Source organism: Carettochelys insculpta, chromosome 21, assembly GCF_033958435.1.
Source record: "Carettochelys insculpta isolate YL-2023 chromosome 21, ASM3395843v1, whole genome shotgun sequence".
In the NCBI taxonomy this organism is placed as follows: Eukaryota; Metazoa; Chordata; order Testudines; family Carettochelyidae; genus Carettochelys; species Carettochelys insculpta.
Window position 1 is genome coordinate 15,269,889 of NC_134157.1, and position 19,459 is coordinate 15,289,347.

The 19,459-nt window shown below is 44.7% G+C and overlaps 1 protein-coding gene across 2 annotated transcripts in view; it reads right to left on the bottom strand.

Annotated features, from left to right (window-relative positions):
- Positions 1-19,459, bottom strand: part of DDX31 (DEAD-box helicase 31) — a 77,226-nt gene that overhangs the window by 31,363 nt on the left and 26,404 nt on the right. For both annotated transcript variants that reach the window (XM_075015244.1, XM_075015242.1), the window contains 3 exons: positions 11,995-12,045; positions 9,676-9,815; positions 109-190 (listed from right to left, as the gene is read on the bottom strand). In XM_075015244.1, coding sequence (XP_074871345.1) covers positions 109-190; positions 9,676-9,815; positions 11,995-12,045 — 273 coding nt within the window. The remainder of the gene's footprint in view (positions 1-108; positions 191-9,675; positions 9,816-11,994; positions 12,046-19,459) is intronic.

Here is a 19,459-nt window from a genome sequence, read left to right on the forward strand (position 1 = left end):
GGATTTACTAACCCCTTTGCTTGAAGAAACAGGCCAAGGAACAGCTTATTTACCATACCTGGTTGGGAAATGAAAGTTTAAGCATTCCAAATAAGAACCTTTGCTCACCTTCTTTCCCCATCGGCGCCCCTTGAAACGATCATCCTGCAGAAGGCTTGACAGAATATCTTCCATCTTCATTTCGCAGACACTGAGGCACCATAAAAAGAAACAAAAATGTGGTAACTTCTCCTCTTTTCCCGAAGACAATGACCAGCTCATTTCTATAAAAGTGGACTCTCTTCCTCACTGAAGGGATCAGCTACAATACGTGATCCCCCAAACCCACAGAATGGCAAAGGAGGACACAGGGGACGAAAGAATAAACTTTCACCCAGAGAATCTAGGGCAGGGGTTAGCAACCTTTCTGAGGCAAAGAGCTGAAATTTGACCTTTTGACCTCTGTGTACAGTCCCAGTGCTGATGAATTTTTTTAAAAGTCACTAAGTCTTACTTACAACAGCTTCATTAATAAAGAAATGAAGAGGCAGAGCTTTACCCTGTAGGTGGTGGTCAGTAGCATTAGCTTGTCTTTTGCTAATCCACAGGCAGAATGGCTTTGAGCAAGCTCCCAGCTGAATGGAGAAGGAGTGGAGAGGCTGAGCTCCCACCTCATGTGCTGGTGAATATTGGCTCATGTGCCGCTTTTGGCACCCGTGCCGGGGGTTGCTGACCTCTGATATAAGTTCTAATGCCCAAAAGATTTTCACATTGCTTTTCGCTCCCAACCAGTCTCATTTCAGCAACAGTTTACAACACAGCCACAACTGATACGTAATCTGGAAGATGTCTGAAGACCTGTAGTGAAATCTTTAGCCTATTGAAGTCAGTGGGAGTTTTTTATATTGATTTCAACAAGGCCATGATTTCACTCTTATCTTGCTCCCATTAAATTGATGGGCAAAACTATCACATGCTTTGATCTTGCAGGATCTGATTCTAACAGAACAGTAGCCAAGTGCAGGAAGCGAGGAAGAACACTGTAGTCCTTTGGAAGATTTCTGGCTCTCAACTACCATAAAGTCTTCAGTAACTAGTACTTCCAAGTTTAAGGTTTAACTGAACATTAATTTTGATCTACAGAAAAGCAGCAGCATAACTGGGAAATATTACTTTATTATGAGGAAAAACTACCAGATAAAGTTTTCATGTGGTTCCTATCCTCAGTAATTTGAACTGGTCAATTTTACATGAATAATTAATAAGAACATGAACCTCTAATAAAACACCTGGACAACCTCGAAGGACTTATATAAACATTAAGGAGACCTGCAAAAGAAAGAAGTGAGTTTCTGCACATGTGTGTGTATATCTACGAGAGAGTGAAATTCATGGATTTGAGGCCAGAAGAGACAGTTATGATTGTCTAGTCTGACCTCCTGTATAACAGGCCACAGACCTTCCCTGAAAAAAATTTGGAAAGAATATCTTTTAGAAAAACATCCAATCCTGACTTAAAAACTGTCAGTAATGGCAAATCCACAACTACCTTTGGTCAATTGTTCTAATGGTTAATTACTTTTCCCATTAAAAATTTATGTTTTATTTCCAGTCTGAAATGGACTAGCTTCAACTTTCAGTCACTGGATCATGTTGTATCTTTTTGGCTAGACTGACGAGCCCATAATTAAATATGAGTTCCCCATGTACCTACTTATACGTGGTAATTAAGTTGCTCCCCTCTCCACTTTGAGTCACACGGTAAGGCATGTTTCCTAATGTCCAATTTTTTCATGATTCTCATGGCTCTTCTCTGAAACCTCTCCAATCTATTGACATCTTTCTCTAATTGTAGACACTAGAACCACATGCAGTATTCCAGAAGTTGCATGTATGCCAAATATAGACGTCAAATAACCTCTTCTCTCCTGCTTGATTCCTCTGTTTATCTATCCCAGAATTGCATTAGTTCTTTTGGCCACAGAGTTAGACTGGAGGCTCATGTCCAGCTGCTTTGCCACCTCAGCTCCCCAAATCCTTTTTCAGAATCATTGCTTCCTGGGACAGTGTCTTCCATTTAAGGCCAGGCTTGACAAAGCCCTGGTTGGAATGACTTAGTTCGGGGTTGGTCCTGCTTTGAGCAGGGAGTTGGACTAGATGACCTCCTGCAGTCTCTTCCAACCCTGGCCATCTATGATTCAGACCGCTTTTTTGTTTTGACAGTATATAAACTAGCACGGCTTTCTCTCTGTTACGTCCGTCTATGATTTTATGATTCCGTAAGTATGGCCAATGTTCTTTGTTCCTAGCCATACACATTTACTTTTAGCTCTATTAAAAGGCATATTCTGTTTCCACAGTGTATTTAGTGATCCATAATGCTCTCCATCAGTGGTTTCTCCTCTTCATTATCTTCATCCTGCCAATTTTTGTGTCACCTGCAAGCTTTAACAGTGTTTTCTTCCAAGTCATTGACAAAAAATGTAAATAGCCTAGAACCAAGAACCAACCCCTGCAGTGCCCTATTGGAGACGCACCTGCTTGAGGGTACTTCCCATTCATACACACACTCCCACATGTGCTCTCCAAAGATTTTTCCCACCTCCCACAAAAGAAAGTGGATTTTTTTTTGCCCATTTTTCTTTTGGCCTCGCCTATCCTTCTTTTAGTTGTCTCCTCAGAAGACTAGGGAACTTGACGCACAGCATACTCAGCCCTCATAGGCAGAACGTGTTTGACTCTAACACAGGAAAGGTTTTAGCCTGTATATGAACAACAAGATCTGCAAAAATAATAGGGTGTTGAAAAAACGAATGCTGATAGCTTAAGTTTAAGCATTCACAGGGGCCAGCTGAAGTTTACATGTGTTTTCTGGTATATTATGCAGCTGTTCCTCCACTTCTTTTCTATTTTAACAAACTCTGGGCATGTGATGTGTGAAAGCACAGATGGGCCCTTTAAAAAAAATTACAGTGTTATAAATGTAACAGAATTTTTTGGCCAAGTGCTTTTGTTTCATGCTGCCATGTGGAAGACTCTGGGTCAACTAACAGACTCATAATATCATTCCATAACTTGACAAGGCATGGAGCACATCCAAGTCTCCAAAGAAACACATAAAGCTTACCTACAGGCAGGCAAGCCAACTTAGACACAACCTTTATGGAGCTACTATGAGGTAGGTGCATAACTGACTGCAAAACTATTTCCAGAGAGTAGTTATCGGTGGTTCACAGCGAAGCTGGAAGGGCATATGACATGGGATCCCACAGAGATCAGTTCTGGATCTGGTTCTGTTCAATATCTTCGTAAATGATTGCAAAATATTCCACTTCGGAAGGAAGTAATTCTTCTGCTCTACTTCACACTGATTAGGCTTCAACCGTAGTGCTGTGCTCAGTTCTGGGTACCACATTTTAGAAAGATGTGGACAAATGGGAGAAAAGCCCAGCGAAGACCAACTAAAATGATTAAAGTCTTCAGAAGCAGGACCTGTAGAAAAGACTGTTTGTTTTGTCTGGAAAATAGAAGACTGAGAGGGAACATGATAACTGCTCTCAAATACATAAAAGGAGGAGGGAGAAAAATTTGTTTTCTTTAACCTCAGAGGACAGGATAAGAATCAATGGGTATAAACTGTAAAAAGGACAATTTAAGCTGGACATTAGGAAAAACTTTCTAACTGGAAGAAATAGACTAGGAAGGCTGTGAAGTCTCTATAATTGGGTTTTATGAGCAGGTTTGTCAAACGTCTGTCAGAGATGGTACAAATAACACTTAGTTCTGCCATGACTGCAAGGGACTAGACCAGATGACCTCTCAAGGTCTCTTCCCGGTCTACATTTCTATTATTCTATAAAGGTAGCCTATGTGCCCCTGGGGCAGGGACCAAGAAGCCTCACTGTCACGCAACGATGATGCTCTTCATTGATTAAGGTGTTCTCCTATGATCACTTTACTCCCAACAAAGAAAGAACAAGGAACCGTGAGGCTAGGGGAAAAGAGTAGGATGCCTGGTATTTATCCATAACCCACCATCCCGCAAAAGAAAAGCCCATAAAGGACCTTGTTTTCTTAGCTTACACCCTTCATTTCCCAGCCAAGTTATTCCCTTTTTCCACAACATCTTGTGATCATTCCAACTGACTTCAATGGTATGCAGGTTAGAGCTGATCACACAAACTCCCTGTAGGATAAATTCACTCACCAAGGCTGTGGCCACACTTGGCCAAAACTTCCCCAGCTGAGGAAAATAAGGAGATTTTTAAAAGTGCAGGGTCCTTTCAAAAAGGATCCCTGTGTAACCGTGCACGTTTGAAAGCAGCGCTTTTGAAGCGCCATGGCCAGAAGCGTCCTAATGCTAATTAGGCACTGAATATTCAATTCAGAACCTCATTAGTAATCTTTGAAATGGCCATTTGCATGGCCATTTCGAAGTTTGCCCAAATGTGGCCACAGCCAATGTCTGAAAGAGACTCTGCAGCCATTTTTGGTGCCAGTCCTAAACTTTATTTTCTTTGCTTTCTGGGATCACAGCTGAAAAACTGAAACTTCAACATCTCTTTCAGATTATGTGTAAAACTAATGCCCTGCCTGTTTGGGATCACTAAGGAGCCCATAGTGTCTTCTAAAATAAAGGAGACAATCTGGTGTCATAGCCAAGTGTCACAAGCAATGTTTATTTTCATACTGTCTACTTCAATTTCTCCTGTACTTTCAACTGGATGTGTCATTATACACACCCCAGTTGTAAAGCAAAGTAAAGCGCACGCATGAATGTCTGAAGAATGAGGCCTGAGTTTCCCAGAGTCTACATTTCAGAGGTGGGGGATCAATCCTTCTATACAAAAGACTGGATTCTTCTCTTCGTTACGCTCATGTAATGCCAAAGTGGTACCCCCAATGTCAAGAGTTATTATGGATTTATCCCTGTTTACACAAGACCAGCATCTGGAATGGTGTTGAAAAATCTTTCTGGATCAAATGTGTCATAGGAATACAAAAGATTCAGAAAGGTATTATTTTTGTTTTCTTAAATTTGGTGAATTCAGAGAACAACAACAATACCTTGCACTTCAGTGCCTGCATCTTAAGACCTCAAAGCACTTTACAAAATAGGTATTGATTTCAATCCTCGCACTAGGACAAGACAGGGATAACAAGTGTGACCTATTTTGCTGCCATGGAAAAAGACACAGAAAAAAGTTAAATAACTTTTCCATGGTCATACAGGGAATCAGTGGCAGAACCAAGAATCCAGGAGTAAATACAGACAGCTTTACAATCTAAATCACTAAATCACGCTTCTAAATGCAAACATGGTGCATGAGGAAGTTTTCCCCTACAGTTCTGCTAATGAAGCTTGATCTTGCCTTGCATCAGCACACCATTCCTGTTGTTTCAATCCTACCCAGTGAAAGGAACTGCAGTGAACATGTTTTGCAGCTGACCTTCTCATGATCATGACATACCAAAGATGGACCAGAGCCAACCCAGAGAACTTATGATTCGGCCCAAAGGGCTGTAAGTTATGGTTCTGCACAGATAAAATCCCAGCCTATGTGGTGCCCCAGCCCAGAAACAGCTAGGAAATCTCACACGGAGGAGAAGTTTCTTTCACAGAGAACGTGGAGGTGGAGAAAGAAAGGGGTGGGGTGGGGGGTGGGACAGAAGAGAAGGGAAATGGAGCATAAAGAGACAACTGAGGGTTTTTCTGTTTGTTTTTGAAAAGCGTAACAGTAAATTAAAGCATAAATGGCAACCACTTAAGCAAGAGAAAGGCATTTCTCCCCACACCCCCCAAAGGTTGCTCTGACAAAGCTATGAATGAACATGTCAAACCTTTGACATTGATTTGCCTGAGATATGTCACCCCTTTTCTCCTCTTTCCTGGAGTGGTGCCAGTGCACAGCCTTATAGATATACGAATGCAGTTCACAGTGGGGAGCATCATGCGGAGGAGAAGGAAACGAGGGTTGGGGGAGGGGGATGACTCGTGCCTTCACGTGGATGCGCTTTCCTTCATAAATTAGTTAGGCAGCCGTTAGGAGATAAAGAAATTATTTGATGGCTGTCGGAGCAGGCGCTGCTCGATTACACTTGAAGGAACTAAAAGAGACATAAGCAAAAATATATATATACACATATATCCGTGTCTTGCTGACTTTCTTCTGCTTCTTGCTTTCTTCCTTTGAAGGAAAATCTTTTTAGTTACACATTGGGCAGTTAGAGTATTTTGGAGTCTAATCTTGAAATAAAGAGGGGCATTCATATGAAATGACAGAGAGAGAGAGAGAGAGAATGTATTTATGGCTAAGAAGAGAAAAAAAAATAAAATTCCATTGCACAAAGCATCAAAACAGGTTGCAAAGGAAACCATACAGCATTCCTGACTCCACTGGGTACTAGAGCTCTCAGACAAAATGAATGGTTTGAGCAAAGGTGAACCCTGCTCTGAGATTTTAGAAGCCAAATAAGGACTTCAAGTACAGGTGAAAATTAAATACAAGTGATTTTCTATTTCAGAGTTAGGAACGACTGCCTTTAAAAGATTTTCAGCCAGGAACAAGCTGTACCTACTCTGATTATTTATGATCATCATCGGTTCCGAGCCTAAACCCAGGTTGTCAGCTGTCATAAATCAGCACAGCTCTGCTAATTTAAACCAAAATTCCAAGCACCTGTCTTGCGCTAGGTGTTCCTTTCTAATCTAGTATTTTACATGTTTTTAAACCCATTGGGACTTTGCTTAACTTAAATACGCTTTCAATTAAAGAAACAAAATACAAACCCAAACAATGCAAGCAGGCTTCACGGAAAGATGCAAAGACGATCCAGGTTACAGGAACAAAAGTTTTCACGGCAGTCCAGTGCATGCTGTCTTTTGCCCTCTACCCTAATTTAAATTGTCAGGATTATCACCTTAATGCTCAGTTTGTACGGATGGCACTTGCTGCCATGAGTTTCAAGCTGCCTTTCTGAATCTACTCTGTAATTCATCAGCACTCCTCTCTGGCCTATTGCTCCCTCACATACGCTGGCACTATGATTTGGAAGAGAACAAGATATGCCAATACATTTGTGCCAAACCACCCACCCACTTAGACATGCATTTCTCCAAACAGGTAACTGGGGGTGAATGAAACTCCTTGCTTCTAGAGGCCTGTAATCCTACAGGCAGCAACTTTTATTATAAGGATTCAACTGAAAAATAAGCCAATATACTCTGGGTAATTTGGCTGTACTGATTTCAGAAGGGCTAAAATACACTCATTTACACCTCGTCTCGTCAAATCGTGGCACACGACATCTAAGGACACCCAATGAGCAGTGTTCAGCTCAACAACGGGTTTCTTTAGCTGGTGGAATGGCTAGCAAGCTCAGGAGACCCTGCTCCTTAACTTTCATCCTTTGTGTTTTTGACAATTTTGCTAATGAAAATTAAAGTAAAATAAAAACAGGCAATGTCACCTCTTATCCCGTCCCCTCGAACAATTAAATGAAACGAAAACACAAAACTTGTCACCTGGAGTTTAAATCCTCACAGTAATGTGGGATTTCATCTTTAAAATGTCAGTGCTATTTATTACATGGGGGGAAAAACCTCACCTTGTTAGTTTAGCCTTTCATGTCTTGCTAGTGTGTGCTTAATAAATAGTTTCCTGGGATGATGGATGGCTCTTTGTAAGACCACTAAATACCTCACAGCCTAAAATAAGACAGTATTGGTTGACAATATTAGCTTATTTCAAGAATACAAAACCAGACTAGATTCTGAGCTGCTCTGCTTCATATATACACACACAAAACAAAAAGAAGTTCACTTGTCTATTGTTGTTTATGGGGTCCCACCAAAACTGGGCCAGCGGTGCAATAAGTTGACTCGGCTGTTATGGTGAACCACCAAAGATGTTGATGGGAGGAGCACAAAAGGCTGAATGTCTGGATGACTGGTGAAGAGGTTGGACTCATGGTGGCAGAGTGAACAGCACACCAAAGCAGGAGGGATAAGGTGGAGAAGATTCACTACAGGGGCTTGTCTATGCTGGTTTTTTTTTTTTTTTTGGGGTGGAAAGTCCTCTTTATTCTGGAAAAACAAAACAAAACAAAAACACCTTGCATCCACACTGCAAAGCTTGTTATTCTAGAATAGCAGGGCATTTAACTCGAAACAGCAATTCCACCAAAACTAACGACATTCACCAGCCCCTCCCTTTCCATTTTGAAATCAGTTCAATGTGTACTAAGCACAGGTAATTACGACTTAATTGGCCTCTGGGCAGGTGTCCCATCATTGCTCTTATTTCGAAATTAGGCTCTCTCGTGTGAATGCTCAATTTCGAAACGCTCTTGCCGTGTGAATGCTCTTTTCAGAAATAATATGCATACACGTTAGAGCACCGAAATAAGTTATTTTTGAAAACCCTGCCATGTAGACATAGCCCAGGTTAGAGGTAGGCTTTTTCCCTCCTAAATTATGAGAAAGACTGTTGGATTGATGGTTGCCAGATGCAAAACTTGTATTCACACACAAAGCAGGTAGAGGCAGCACCAACTTCCCCCACCTCTCAATGTACCTCAGGTTGGGTCACTGCTAAGGGTTAGAAGGCAATTCAGTCTTCATGACACATTCATCCTTGGCTTAATTTGGGAAGGAGCTGAGAGAGGGACGAACAAGGTGATGGGTTTGGTGACATGGATGTTCGTCCACTAAACGCCAAGACCTCGCATCACCAGACCACCATGCAGCCATCCGTTTGCAGGCTCTTCGCATCTTTATTAGCCTGTTTTTCCCTCCTCAGCCCTACCTCTCACGTTTGTGACTCGCCACAGCTGGCAAGCACTACTGAAGCCTCCTCCCTGGGCTTTGTCAAAGCACCTCACTCTTCGTCTGCCACCCTCACATCATCTCATGATTAAAGGTCTAGAGAACATGAGCTATGAGGGAAGACTGAAAGAACTGGGCTTGTTTAGTGTACAAAAGAGAAGACAGAGGGGACATGATTGTGGTTTTCAAGTACTTAAAGGACTATTACAGGGAAGAGGGAGAAAAATTGTTCTTCTTGGTCCCTGAGGATAGGACAAGAAGCAATGGGCTTAAACTGAAGCAAGGGAGGTTTTGGTTGGACATTAGGAAAAATTTCTTAACTGTCAAGGTGGTTAAACACTGGAATAAATTGCCTAGGGAGGTTGTGGAACCTCCATCACTGAAGATATTTAAGAACAGGTTAGACAGACATCTGTCTGGGATGGTCTAGACAGTGCTTGGTCCTGCTGTGAGGGCAGGGGGCTGGACTCAATGACCTCTCAAGGTCCCTTCCAGTTCTAGTGTTCTATGATTCTGTGTCAGACCTGGAGCCCTTCACAGTTCTTCCAGCCTCTCTTAATAGCCAAGCGTCCTGCTGCCTTTAGACATGCTCACTGGACTTGTGACCTCTAACAGGCAATGTTTGAACTCAGGGCTGTAGAGGTAACAATTGTGCGCAACAGATTCCCTCCTTGCCCTACCGCACATTTGCTGTGCTGATGATTCTATAGGTTTTAATTCTCTCTCTTTTGCCATTCTGGAGCTAGTCCCGAAGCACAAGGATTAATAACTCTTATTAAAACCTGTACAAGACCCAGTCCCTCTGCAAGCACCATGGAAAGTTAATTAGCTGAGATGAGCTGAAACTTTTGTTCGGGTTTCTGACTCACTTAATCTTGTGAGACGCCAGCGAGTTGACATATTCTGCCTCCGAAGGAGTCAGGACAAGCAAGCTGTTCCCGTGACAGCCAATCCGAGCCGTCCTCCCGATGCGGTGGACATATTCCGCAGGCGACGCGGGAGCATTATACTTCAAAAGGAAACATGAGAGGGAGAAGCAGGAATTTACAGAAGCCAGTGGCGTTAATTATAAACAAGGCACCTCGCCTATTAGCCTAGAAAGGAACCAGGTGCCCTGCGTTCTTGAGAAAGGGGCTGTTTGTAAGAATCCATCAGCTTCATTTCTGGAAGCATCACTCAAGCTCAGCCACATCAGCCAGAGCAGGGTTTTGACATGAGAATGTGACACATTGGCCAAGTTTCAGATAATAGGACAGTTTCCCCATCTCAATGTCTCTCTTGGCTTTTTAAATTTTATTTCTACATAGGCTTGTCAGTAATCTGTTTGCCTTTTTTTTTTTTCTGAAACCAGAAGGCCCACACAGAGCAATAAGCTGCCTGCGGTAAATTTGGGAGGAAAGCTGCCAGGAGAAAGCAGAAGGATTCAAGTTCAAAAGCCAGGTTAAATTGCTCTGGTTTGTTTAAAGTGAATCAGTGCGGAGTACTCGGCAGAAAACAAACACAGGCATAGGATAAGTGTACAGCGTTCTTCTGTCGGCAGCAGGGTTCCTTCTAATTTGTTCCATCCATGGGCAGAACGAATTTTGTTATGCGCACCAGGGCATGTGCAGATGTGTACCATCAGTAGAAACACGTGCTGCCCACGGTGGGTGTTGTGGGCACCCAGCTAATCAGTTGGAAGGTACCTGAATCTCTCCTGAGTGCCTGCCCAAGTGTTCAGCTCACAGGGATCACTGGTTAGAAGGCAGGCGATGGCCACAGATCAATCACCTTTCCATCTCTACCCATCAGATGCCTTTAACATTTTGATTAAGCCTCCACTAATAAACAAGCGTCACTCTTCTACTTTAATAGGAATTAAAGGTGCTTAGCAATTTTCAGGATCAGGGCCTACGAAAAGGGACATGCCTTCCCACCAACCTTCCTGGAAAATCAACACACCGGCAGAGATGCTGCTTAGAAGTAAGCTCTCCACTGTTTACCTGGAAAAAACTCAACAGCCAAACCCGTTCTCCTGTTTATACCTGTACCCCCTGGCAAAATTTCTACTGGCTTGAGGTGTGAGTAAGATGCTGTGAGTAATCTAATTGCTCCCTGCAGGTCAGTTATCATGGACATTGCTCTCAGGACAACTGAGCTTTCACCTTCTGGATAAGCAGAAGTCTCCGAAAGCCTTAGATAATTTGTACTGGATTCAAGGATTGGCAACTATATCTCTGGATAAACTATATTAATATATGTGGCCTGCAGAAAATGGCCCCAAACTCCTCCGCTGCTAAAAAATCTCCTTTATTTAAGGCGACATTAAAATCAGACTAGTTGCATCAAGGGGTGTGCTAGAATTTAAAAGGCCATTGGTGCTGAAGTTGAACAAACCAGGCAAATTACCCAAGTTTTGCACGGGGTGCATCTACATTGCCACTGGAAGGCGGCAGGACCTTGGGCCAACCACCCCGATACATGTGTAGGACGTCGGATGGAATTATACTTGGGCAACTGGCTTGAGCTACCACTGGAGCCAGGCTACTCCTTTTAATGGGCCAGCTCAGTCAAAACTAGAGCGTGCATGAATTACTACCCTGCATCCTCTCCCCAAAAGGCAGTTAGCAGCTGAATATCTTGGGTTCAATATTTCTCCTTCCATTTTTCACAGTCAACTTGTAAATTTTACAATTTGTATAAAGTTGAGAACAATATTTTACATACACTCCTCTCCTCCTCAGGCCTGGCAATTACAGCCTGCCATTGATTAAGGGTTCAATCCAGCTCCTGTTGGAAAAACGGGGCAAATCCTGCTGGGGAACAAGAGGGTATCTGAGAATCCCATGACCCAGAAAGAAGCCTGGGCCCTGAACCAGTGGGATCTACTGCACCTTTGGACCACAGCACTTATGCAGAATCTGCAGGACTCTCCCTAGCATGGACTCCAGGTATAATATAGTTTATCCAGAGATATAGTTGCCAATCCTTGACTCCAGTACAAATTATGTAAGGCTCTTGGAGACTTCTACTTATCCAGAAGGTGAAAGCTCAGTTGTCCTGAGAGCAATGTCCATAACTGACCTGCAGGAAGCAATGAGTTTGGGGTCTAGGTTGTATCTAGGTATAAGTGTATCAATCCAAGGTTTCACTTGTCTGAACAAATGTGTATAACAACATTTACTTCCAAGCATACACAAGAAACCTACCTGAACAATCCATGTGACCCGAGGCAGGTCTAACCCTCGTGCTGCAACATCCTTTAAAAGTAATGTTAAAAAAAGACAATTAAAAAAAAAACTGCTTGAAAAAGAAAATGTTGATACGATGTATTAGGAATGACTGATATTTTGGGCAATGCAGAGTTTAAGGATAAGATACTTTGTTTAAATGGAGATGGACCAAAAGTTGAAAACTAATGCTTAGGAGACGAACAAAACATTGAAAAAAGGGTTTTTACAAAGCCTACCAGAAAATGAGAATAGTAACAGAGAGGGAGCCGTGCTAGTCTATACACTATCAAAACAAAAAAGCAGTCAAGTAGCACTTTAAAGACTAGCAAAATAATTTATTAGGTGAGCTTTCATGGGACAGCCCCACTTCTTCAGACCATAGCCAGACCAGAACAGACTCAATATTACATTAATTATTAATTATTATTATTATTATTGTGAGCCAGACCCCAGCAGATGTGAATAGATCTACTTAAGTGCGGCTATCCTGATTTATGCTAGCTGAGTCTCTGGCCCTTTAAAGTCTCTGGGAGAGATTCTGTGACCCTCATGTTGGTGAAAGCTTGCCTCCTCATTTGCATCACTGCAGAAACTGGAGCTGCTAAGACAATAAGACATTATCCAATGCAGGCCTGCCAATGCGGGGAGGGCACAGGGGACAACTGCTCCCAGGCCTGGCATTTCACAGCACCAGCAGCTATTGCTCCAGGGCTCTTTGAATTACTGCGGCACCACTGCTCCGGCTGTGCATGGCTGTGAGTCAGGTGGGGAACCCAGCACCACCGTCTGTGTGGTGCAGAGGGCTGAATGCCTTAGGTCCTGCCCCTTCTGCTCTTGGCCACACCACTTCCAAGGCATGGAGCCGGGACCCCACCCACCTTGCTCCAGGGCCAGCAGAAGCTGTTGGCGCCACTGACCCAATGCAGCTGAAGTTGGCAGTAGCTAGCCCTGCAAGAACAGTGTTACTGTTTGACTTTAAGCCTTCCAATGCAATGTTTCCAATCTGGACATTGCCGCTTGTATTAGGGCAAGAGTGAAAACTGACTTGCCTTAGTTTGCTTTCCTGCTTCTTAAGTTAAAAAGCCCATAAGCATTTCAGTGCAGACCCAGACCTGCACGGCAAGGTGGGAGCCTCCAGAAGAGGTGACCTGATCTGGCCATTTGATTTACACTGAATGGGTTTCAGTTTTGGAAATTGAAATTCAATCCTGCAGAGAAGGCTCTGAAATCCTACCACTGCTGGGAGAGTTATAAGCAGCGCTGCCAAGCAAACTGGGCCACCAACTTGTTGAAGGCCTTTTGAGTGAGATTCTTCACCATACTCACAGCCAGTGCAGATTACAAACATACCTCGTCAATCAAGTCTGAAGGTTTAAATACTGGCCTCCAGAATAACTTCAAAATCTTCTTCCCTAATTTTCTGCAGTGTTAATACTACCCTGATACACTCCCTGGATTTTGCAATCAGTACAGTGGAGGTCTGCAGCCTTGGCTCTGCTGGGCAACGTTTTGGACTACATATATCTTTCAGCTCGTTGCAAAACAAAATGCATTAAGAATGTAAACAGGACCCTTATGTGCAAAAACGTCAGAGAGGTAGCAGCGTTAGTCTGTATCTTCACAAAACAAAAGTGCAGTCAAACAGCACTTTAAAGACTAACAAAATAATGTATTAGGTGATGAGCTTCCCTGGGATAGACACACTTCTTCAGATCTGGAAATTCTGATGAAAGTAAACTGGCACAACAAGATTTTAACAGAAAGATAGAAAAAAAAATGAAATGAAAACTAACAAATCAGGTACATAGGACAGAAGGGGAGGTGAAGATTCGGGGGGAATAAAATTACTTACTGCAAGTGTCTGTTAAGTTAAATGACTTACTTGCCTGAGATCACTACGAATACCGAAGATGGGAAAACTGTCCCTGTAATGTGTAACGTAACTGCTATCTCTGTTGAGACCTACGTGCAAAGTGTCGAATTTGAGAATAAACTCCAGTTCAGATGTCTCCTTTTGTAATCTGGTGTTAAAGTCATTTTGTTTTATGATGCAGATTTTCAGGTCTTTAACACTATGGCCTGTTCCGGTGAAATGCTTACCGACAGGTTTATGTGCATTCAGATTTGTGTCATTGTGCTAAAATGTGTCAGCTGCCTTCTGAAGCGTTTCCATGCAACTCCTACACACATAAAAGAGTAGGAGGCTGAAGCTGCAGCAGCAGAGGCCTTCCCATGAACACCAGCCATGGTGGCTTCAAGTCAAAACAGGAGTCAACTGCACTGAGCCCACTTAGATATGTGTGGATGGCTGGTGGTAGCTGACACAGGCTCATGGGGCTTAGGCTGCAGGGCTGTTTAATTATGATGTAGTCATCAGGCTCAGGTTGTGCTTGGGGGACTCTCCCACCTTGCTGCCTCCTGGGCTATGTATTCCAGCTTGACTCCCAGTTTCCACACAGCAATTAAATAGCTTCTCAGCCCAGGTCACCCAGCACAGGCCAGCCATAGGTATCTAACTGCAATGTAGATGACATAGGTGACTGGTGCCTGCAGGCCATGGGGTGGGAAGGGACACCCAGAGGCAGTTATATGGGGCACAAGAATTGCTCCTGAAAAAAAATGAAGGCTGGGGCTGAAAATGTGGTCTTTAACCTCACAGCTCCAGTGGAAATGATGGAGACCTGGGGTCAGATGTGAGAAAAATAATATTCCAAGTCCCTGAGGAAGTCTGGGGTTTCTTCCATTTAACACTCCCCTTCGTTTTTCCAAAGCACATGTCACAAGTGAGAAACTGCCCTGTGCAGCCTGCTAACACCACACTGTCATCCTCTGGAGGGATCCCTGTGGGCCCACACGAGGAGCGCCTACTTCTGCCTGGGGCCTGAGTGCACTGCCTCTGCAGCTCCTGGGCCTGGAGCCAGGAGAGCCAGGCACCCGGAGATTACCTTACAGGAGTGATGTGTAAGGAACAGCAACAGAGCAAGGGGAAAAAAAATGCAGAAGACATAGAACATGTTTCATCTGATCCCATCTGCAGCTAGCTTGGAAGCTGCGGAAGGGCATGGTAGCAGTGCATATCCAGCCTGGTAGACCACTGAAATTGCTGGAATTTCTGCTCCCACTGATTATTGTCATCAGATTGGATTAACTGCCTGTGGCGGGGTGGGAGGCCAGGGAGGTGACTGCTGAAGCTAAACAAGGTGAATTGCCACAAAGAAACCACAGATGGCCAGGAAACTTTTGCTTGGGCCTCGGTTCACCTGGCTCCTCTTGTGCAACCTAATGACAGTGAAAGAAATCGCTAAAGTCGCTTTTGAAAGACACTCAATGGCGAGGTCTTGAAGACCCTGGGCTTGACAATTGGTTGCCTCCATGAGGCCTAAAAGTACAGATGGAAGGCAGCTTGCTCAGGTGCCAGGCTGTCAGTTGGATTAAAATGACTCATTTATTTACCAGAGAACCTCACAAAGTGCTCTAGCTAACAGGGAGAGAGGGCCGAACAGCTCTCTGAGCTGGGGAAGGAGCTCTCATGCCTACCCGGCCTGCCAAAAGTCATTACCGCCAAGTGTGGAAAGCCATCAGCAGGGTAGAGACCCCCACCGGCAGGGTGACAGATTGGGCTGCGTAATCAGAGGAGGAAGGGGAGAGCACAGACGCTGTCAGAGGCGAAAGCTCTTGGCTGTGGTCGCCAGAAAACTGGCAAGATGAGTTAGCGCGACTGAATAAACAGCAAACAATCTCCAAATGATCTTTCCTCTCTCCCTGGAAGAGATGAACTTGTTTAAAAGGCACATCCCCAAGGAAGCTCTGCAGAATTTCAGTGGCAGAAATCCCTGGGAGAGTCCCAGCCTCTCTATTCTTTGCTTGCCAGCCTACTCTGCATGGCCAAAAAAAAAAAATTATATTATATTATATAAATAATGAAAGAAACAAAGCATCACAAGGGCTGCCACGGTGGAAAGATGAGTGAGAGAGATGCTGGAGTCAGAGAGAAATAGGAAGGAAGAGGGTTTCTTTTTTTCCCCCATGGCTCTCTGTTAAGTAACGGAAGCCTGCGTTTAGTGAGCAAGGGTTGGCACTTTATGGGTACAAAGCACACAGATGGCTTTGTAGTAAACGGGCTGAGAACTCTCCCACGTGAAACATTCTCACTGCTAGTCAGGGAATGACAACTGCATAGAAGAGACTGGCTGTCAGAGCGATGAACAACAGGCACACACATCTACTGGCTGCCCCGTGGACATCCGCGTCAGGTGGCACCTGCAGTTTGGGACTAGCGCTAGTGCCTCGCTTGCCCTAAGGCAGGGGTAGGACAGGTCTGGCCTGCAGGCCAGACACAGCCCGCCAAGGCTTTTAATGCAGTCTGCAGCTGGCCGCTAGGGCTGTGAGCGGGGAAGAGATCTGGTTAATGGGAGCTGAGAGATTCTGCTGGGGATGGGGCAATGCACAATTTCTCCGCTCCCACTGGCCAGTTTCCACCCAACAGGTGCTGAGAGATTTTGCTGGGGGCAGGGACTGTGCCCAAAGCCCTCCCACTCCCACAGCGCAGAGAACCACATGGAACAGCCAGTGGGTGGGGCTGCCGACAGGCAGGGAGGCCTGCCCTAGAGTGCTGCCGGCCAGGAGCTGCCTCTGGCTCCACACCCCAACTCCCTCCTAGACGCTGTACCTGCTCCTACACCCCTCCCAAGATCGGAATCCTCTCCTGTACCCATACTCCCTCCCAGACGCCTGCACCCCAGTACCCTGTCCCACGTCACAACCCCCTCCTTCAACCAAACTCCCTCTCAGGCCCCACACTCGATCCTGCCAAGAGCTCTCTCTCTATCTCAAACTCCCTTCTGCACCCAACCTCCATCCCAGACCCCGCACGCCCTCCATAGGCAAGTGCAGCCCTTCACCGCTTACCAAAATCTTGGAGTGTCCCCCAACAAAAATTATTGTCCACCCCTGCCCTGAGGGATTTTTGTGGCCCCTCTTTCTGTAGCATCTGAGCCCCCATCATCTTTACCTTACTTCTCTTCACAACACCCCTGTGAGGTAGGTGCTGGGCTATGCCCATTTTCCAATGAGCGAGGCACAGAGCGAGATGAAGGCCTTGTCTATGTGAACACGGAGTTTGTGGTAACCTGAGGTGCCACTTGACTCTGTGTTCGTCCACCACTTTCGAAGGCTCCATGTGGACCCTGGTGCTGCACACAGATTGCTCCTTTGTGGCCTTTAATCTACTCCCATTTCAGAGCAGCGTAGGTCAAAGTGCACCAGAGATGCTGCAGCAGGATCCACGGCGACAGGCAGTGCTCAGCAGGTGAGTACAGGGTAGATGCATACCCAGTTTTGTCATAGACAAGCCCACTGTGATAGCCCCAGGGCTGCAGAGGACAGCTGTAGGAGATGAAGGAACAGAATCTGAATCTCCAGTGTCCTAGGCTAGAGACCAAACCACTGCGGTATCTTCCTTTCTGTTCCCCTTCATCCTATTTATCTTCCTTTCTGTCCCCACCATGCTCGTGAGACCTGTGTAGCTTGTAACGGGGGTTCTCACAGGCTGCGTCTCCTCTCCCAGTCCAGCTTGCTGTTGAAGCATCTCTGCCAGGAGCAAGTGCCTCATCTCTGTCTCTTTATGCAAGGCTCAGTCTCCACCCTCTACTTCTACCTGGGTTAGATAGTAACCGAATCCTCCTGTTGTCTCCCCTCCTACCCAGCCCCTTTACAGCTGGAGCCCAAAGAACCAACCACAACTTCCCAGCTGTTTATAAATGGTCCGTATGGAGCATAAATGTACTTAACGAGAGAGATCACCAGCTCACAGATATGCTCGCTACAACCATTTACTCAGGGCTCGAGACAAAAAGCATAGGCCAAGGAACAAAGCAGGGCCCAAAACAAGGCACTCTTCCAGGTTACAAACAGGCTAGTTCCCCAAACGCCTGTGCCTGGCTGGCCATGGAGCGTAACTAGAAAGCAACAGGCTCTTTTAAGAAAGCAGAAAGCTTCACTCCCCACCCACTTGCACCCTGCATGGTCCAGTACAGCAGCCACTATGCAGTGCAGTTCTTGGCTGTTGAGAATCATCCAGTTAAAACCACGGCACAAAGCTTAGCAGGCAGAAGGGTGTTAAGCCACCAGCCTTTCATTCCTGTGGATTCTGGGCTTTAGACTTGGATCAAGTTCCAAGTGAAAAGGAATTTTCAACACAGCACTTTGTGCAACATGGGCATTTGCCCACAATCGGATACGCCTGGCCCAAAAGAGGTGGGACCATAGTGAAACTCATGATTGAGGTGCAGCTGCACAGTTGAACCACGTTCGTTACAACACTCCCTCTCTTCTGTAGACTGACTTTGCTGCTCACCACTCTTGCACTCCACCCATCCACTTAGAGCAGATCTGAATTTGTGCACTGACGGAGGATGGAGGGTCCCACACTACAGACTCGACAACTTTGAACATATGCCACACAGAAAAGCCAATGTGTTTATGTTCCATCTGCACTTTTACACAAAAACAGAGCAATATGTTGTTAACAAACCTACATTTATGACCCAGAGAACCTTAACACAGCCTTGCATGCTGTTTTCTAAATTGGGATTGGCCTGTAATTACACAGTAATGGGCTACTTTCCTGTAATTGCTTTTAATGTATAGCACAGACACGTATTCTAGTAAATAAGTTATATAATATCTATCCCTACTTAGTATTACTTACAAAGTATTCTACAGACATCAGTGAATTAACAAGATTTGCAGCCCTCCTGATGTTGTGGTAGATAAATATTCTCTCCACGTTATCAGGGGAAACCAAGGCACCGTGCTTTGATCAAGGTCAAGCAACAAACAGAAGTGGGCTCCTAGGGCCCGGACTACTATCAGATGGGCACATTTTGCAGATGTCACAATAAGCAACACTAAGTCAAAGGCTTGGTAATCCCAATTCAAATCACGGCTTTTACGTACAATACAATAAACTCCAACTCTGCCACCTTTTTCCTTTAAGAACCATGTGTCACAGCAACAAGAGTAATTTCAGAGCTGGAGAGGGTTTCTCAGCTCTAATTACTCCCGATCGCTGTAATTTACAAGTTTGCTGTGTGTCGAAATCACCAAGATTCACACATTTTCAGATCAACAGCTGCCACTATTAGAGAGCAAATCGTGCAGCCTTCTGCACCATTGCAGCAAGCTAGCTGTGGCACCGATAGGTCAGAAACTGGAAGTGGAAGGTGCTACATCCACACAAGGGTGCCAGCAAACTCCAGTAGAGCGTAGTAATTTCCCTCCCCACCCTTGAAAGAAGCTTGAAGGGCAAGCCATGGAGAGCACCAAATAGAAACATTTATAACGTAGTCCACTGGTTGGGCTTCCTTTTAATCCTTGCATGTGTGTGTCTTTAATCTCAGGATAAACATCAAGACAGGACAGGATCTGCTGCACATACAGG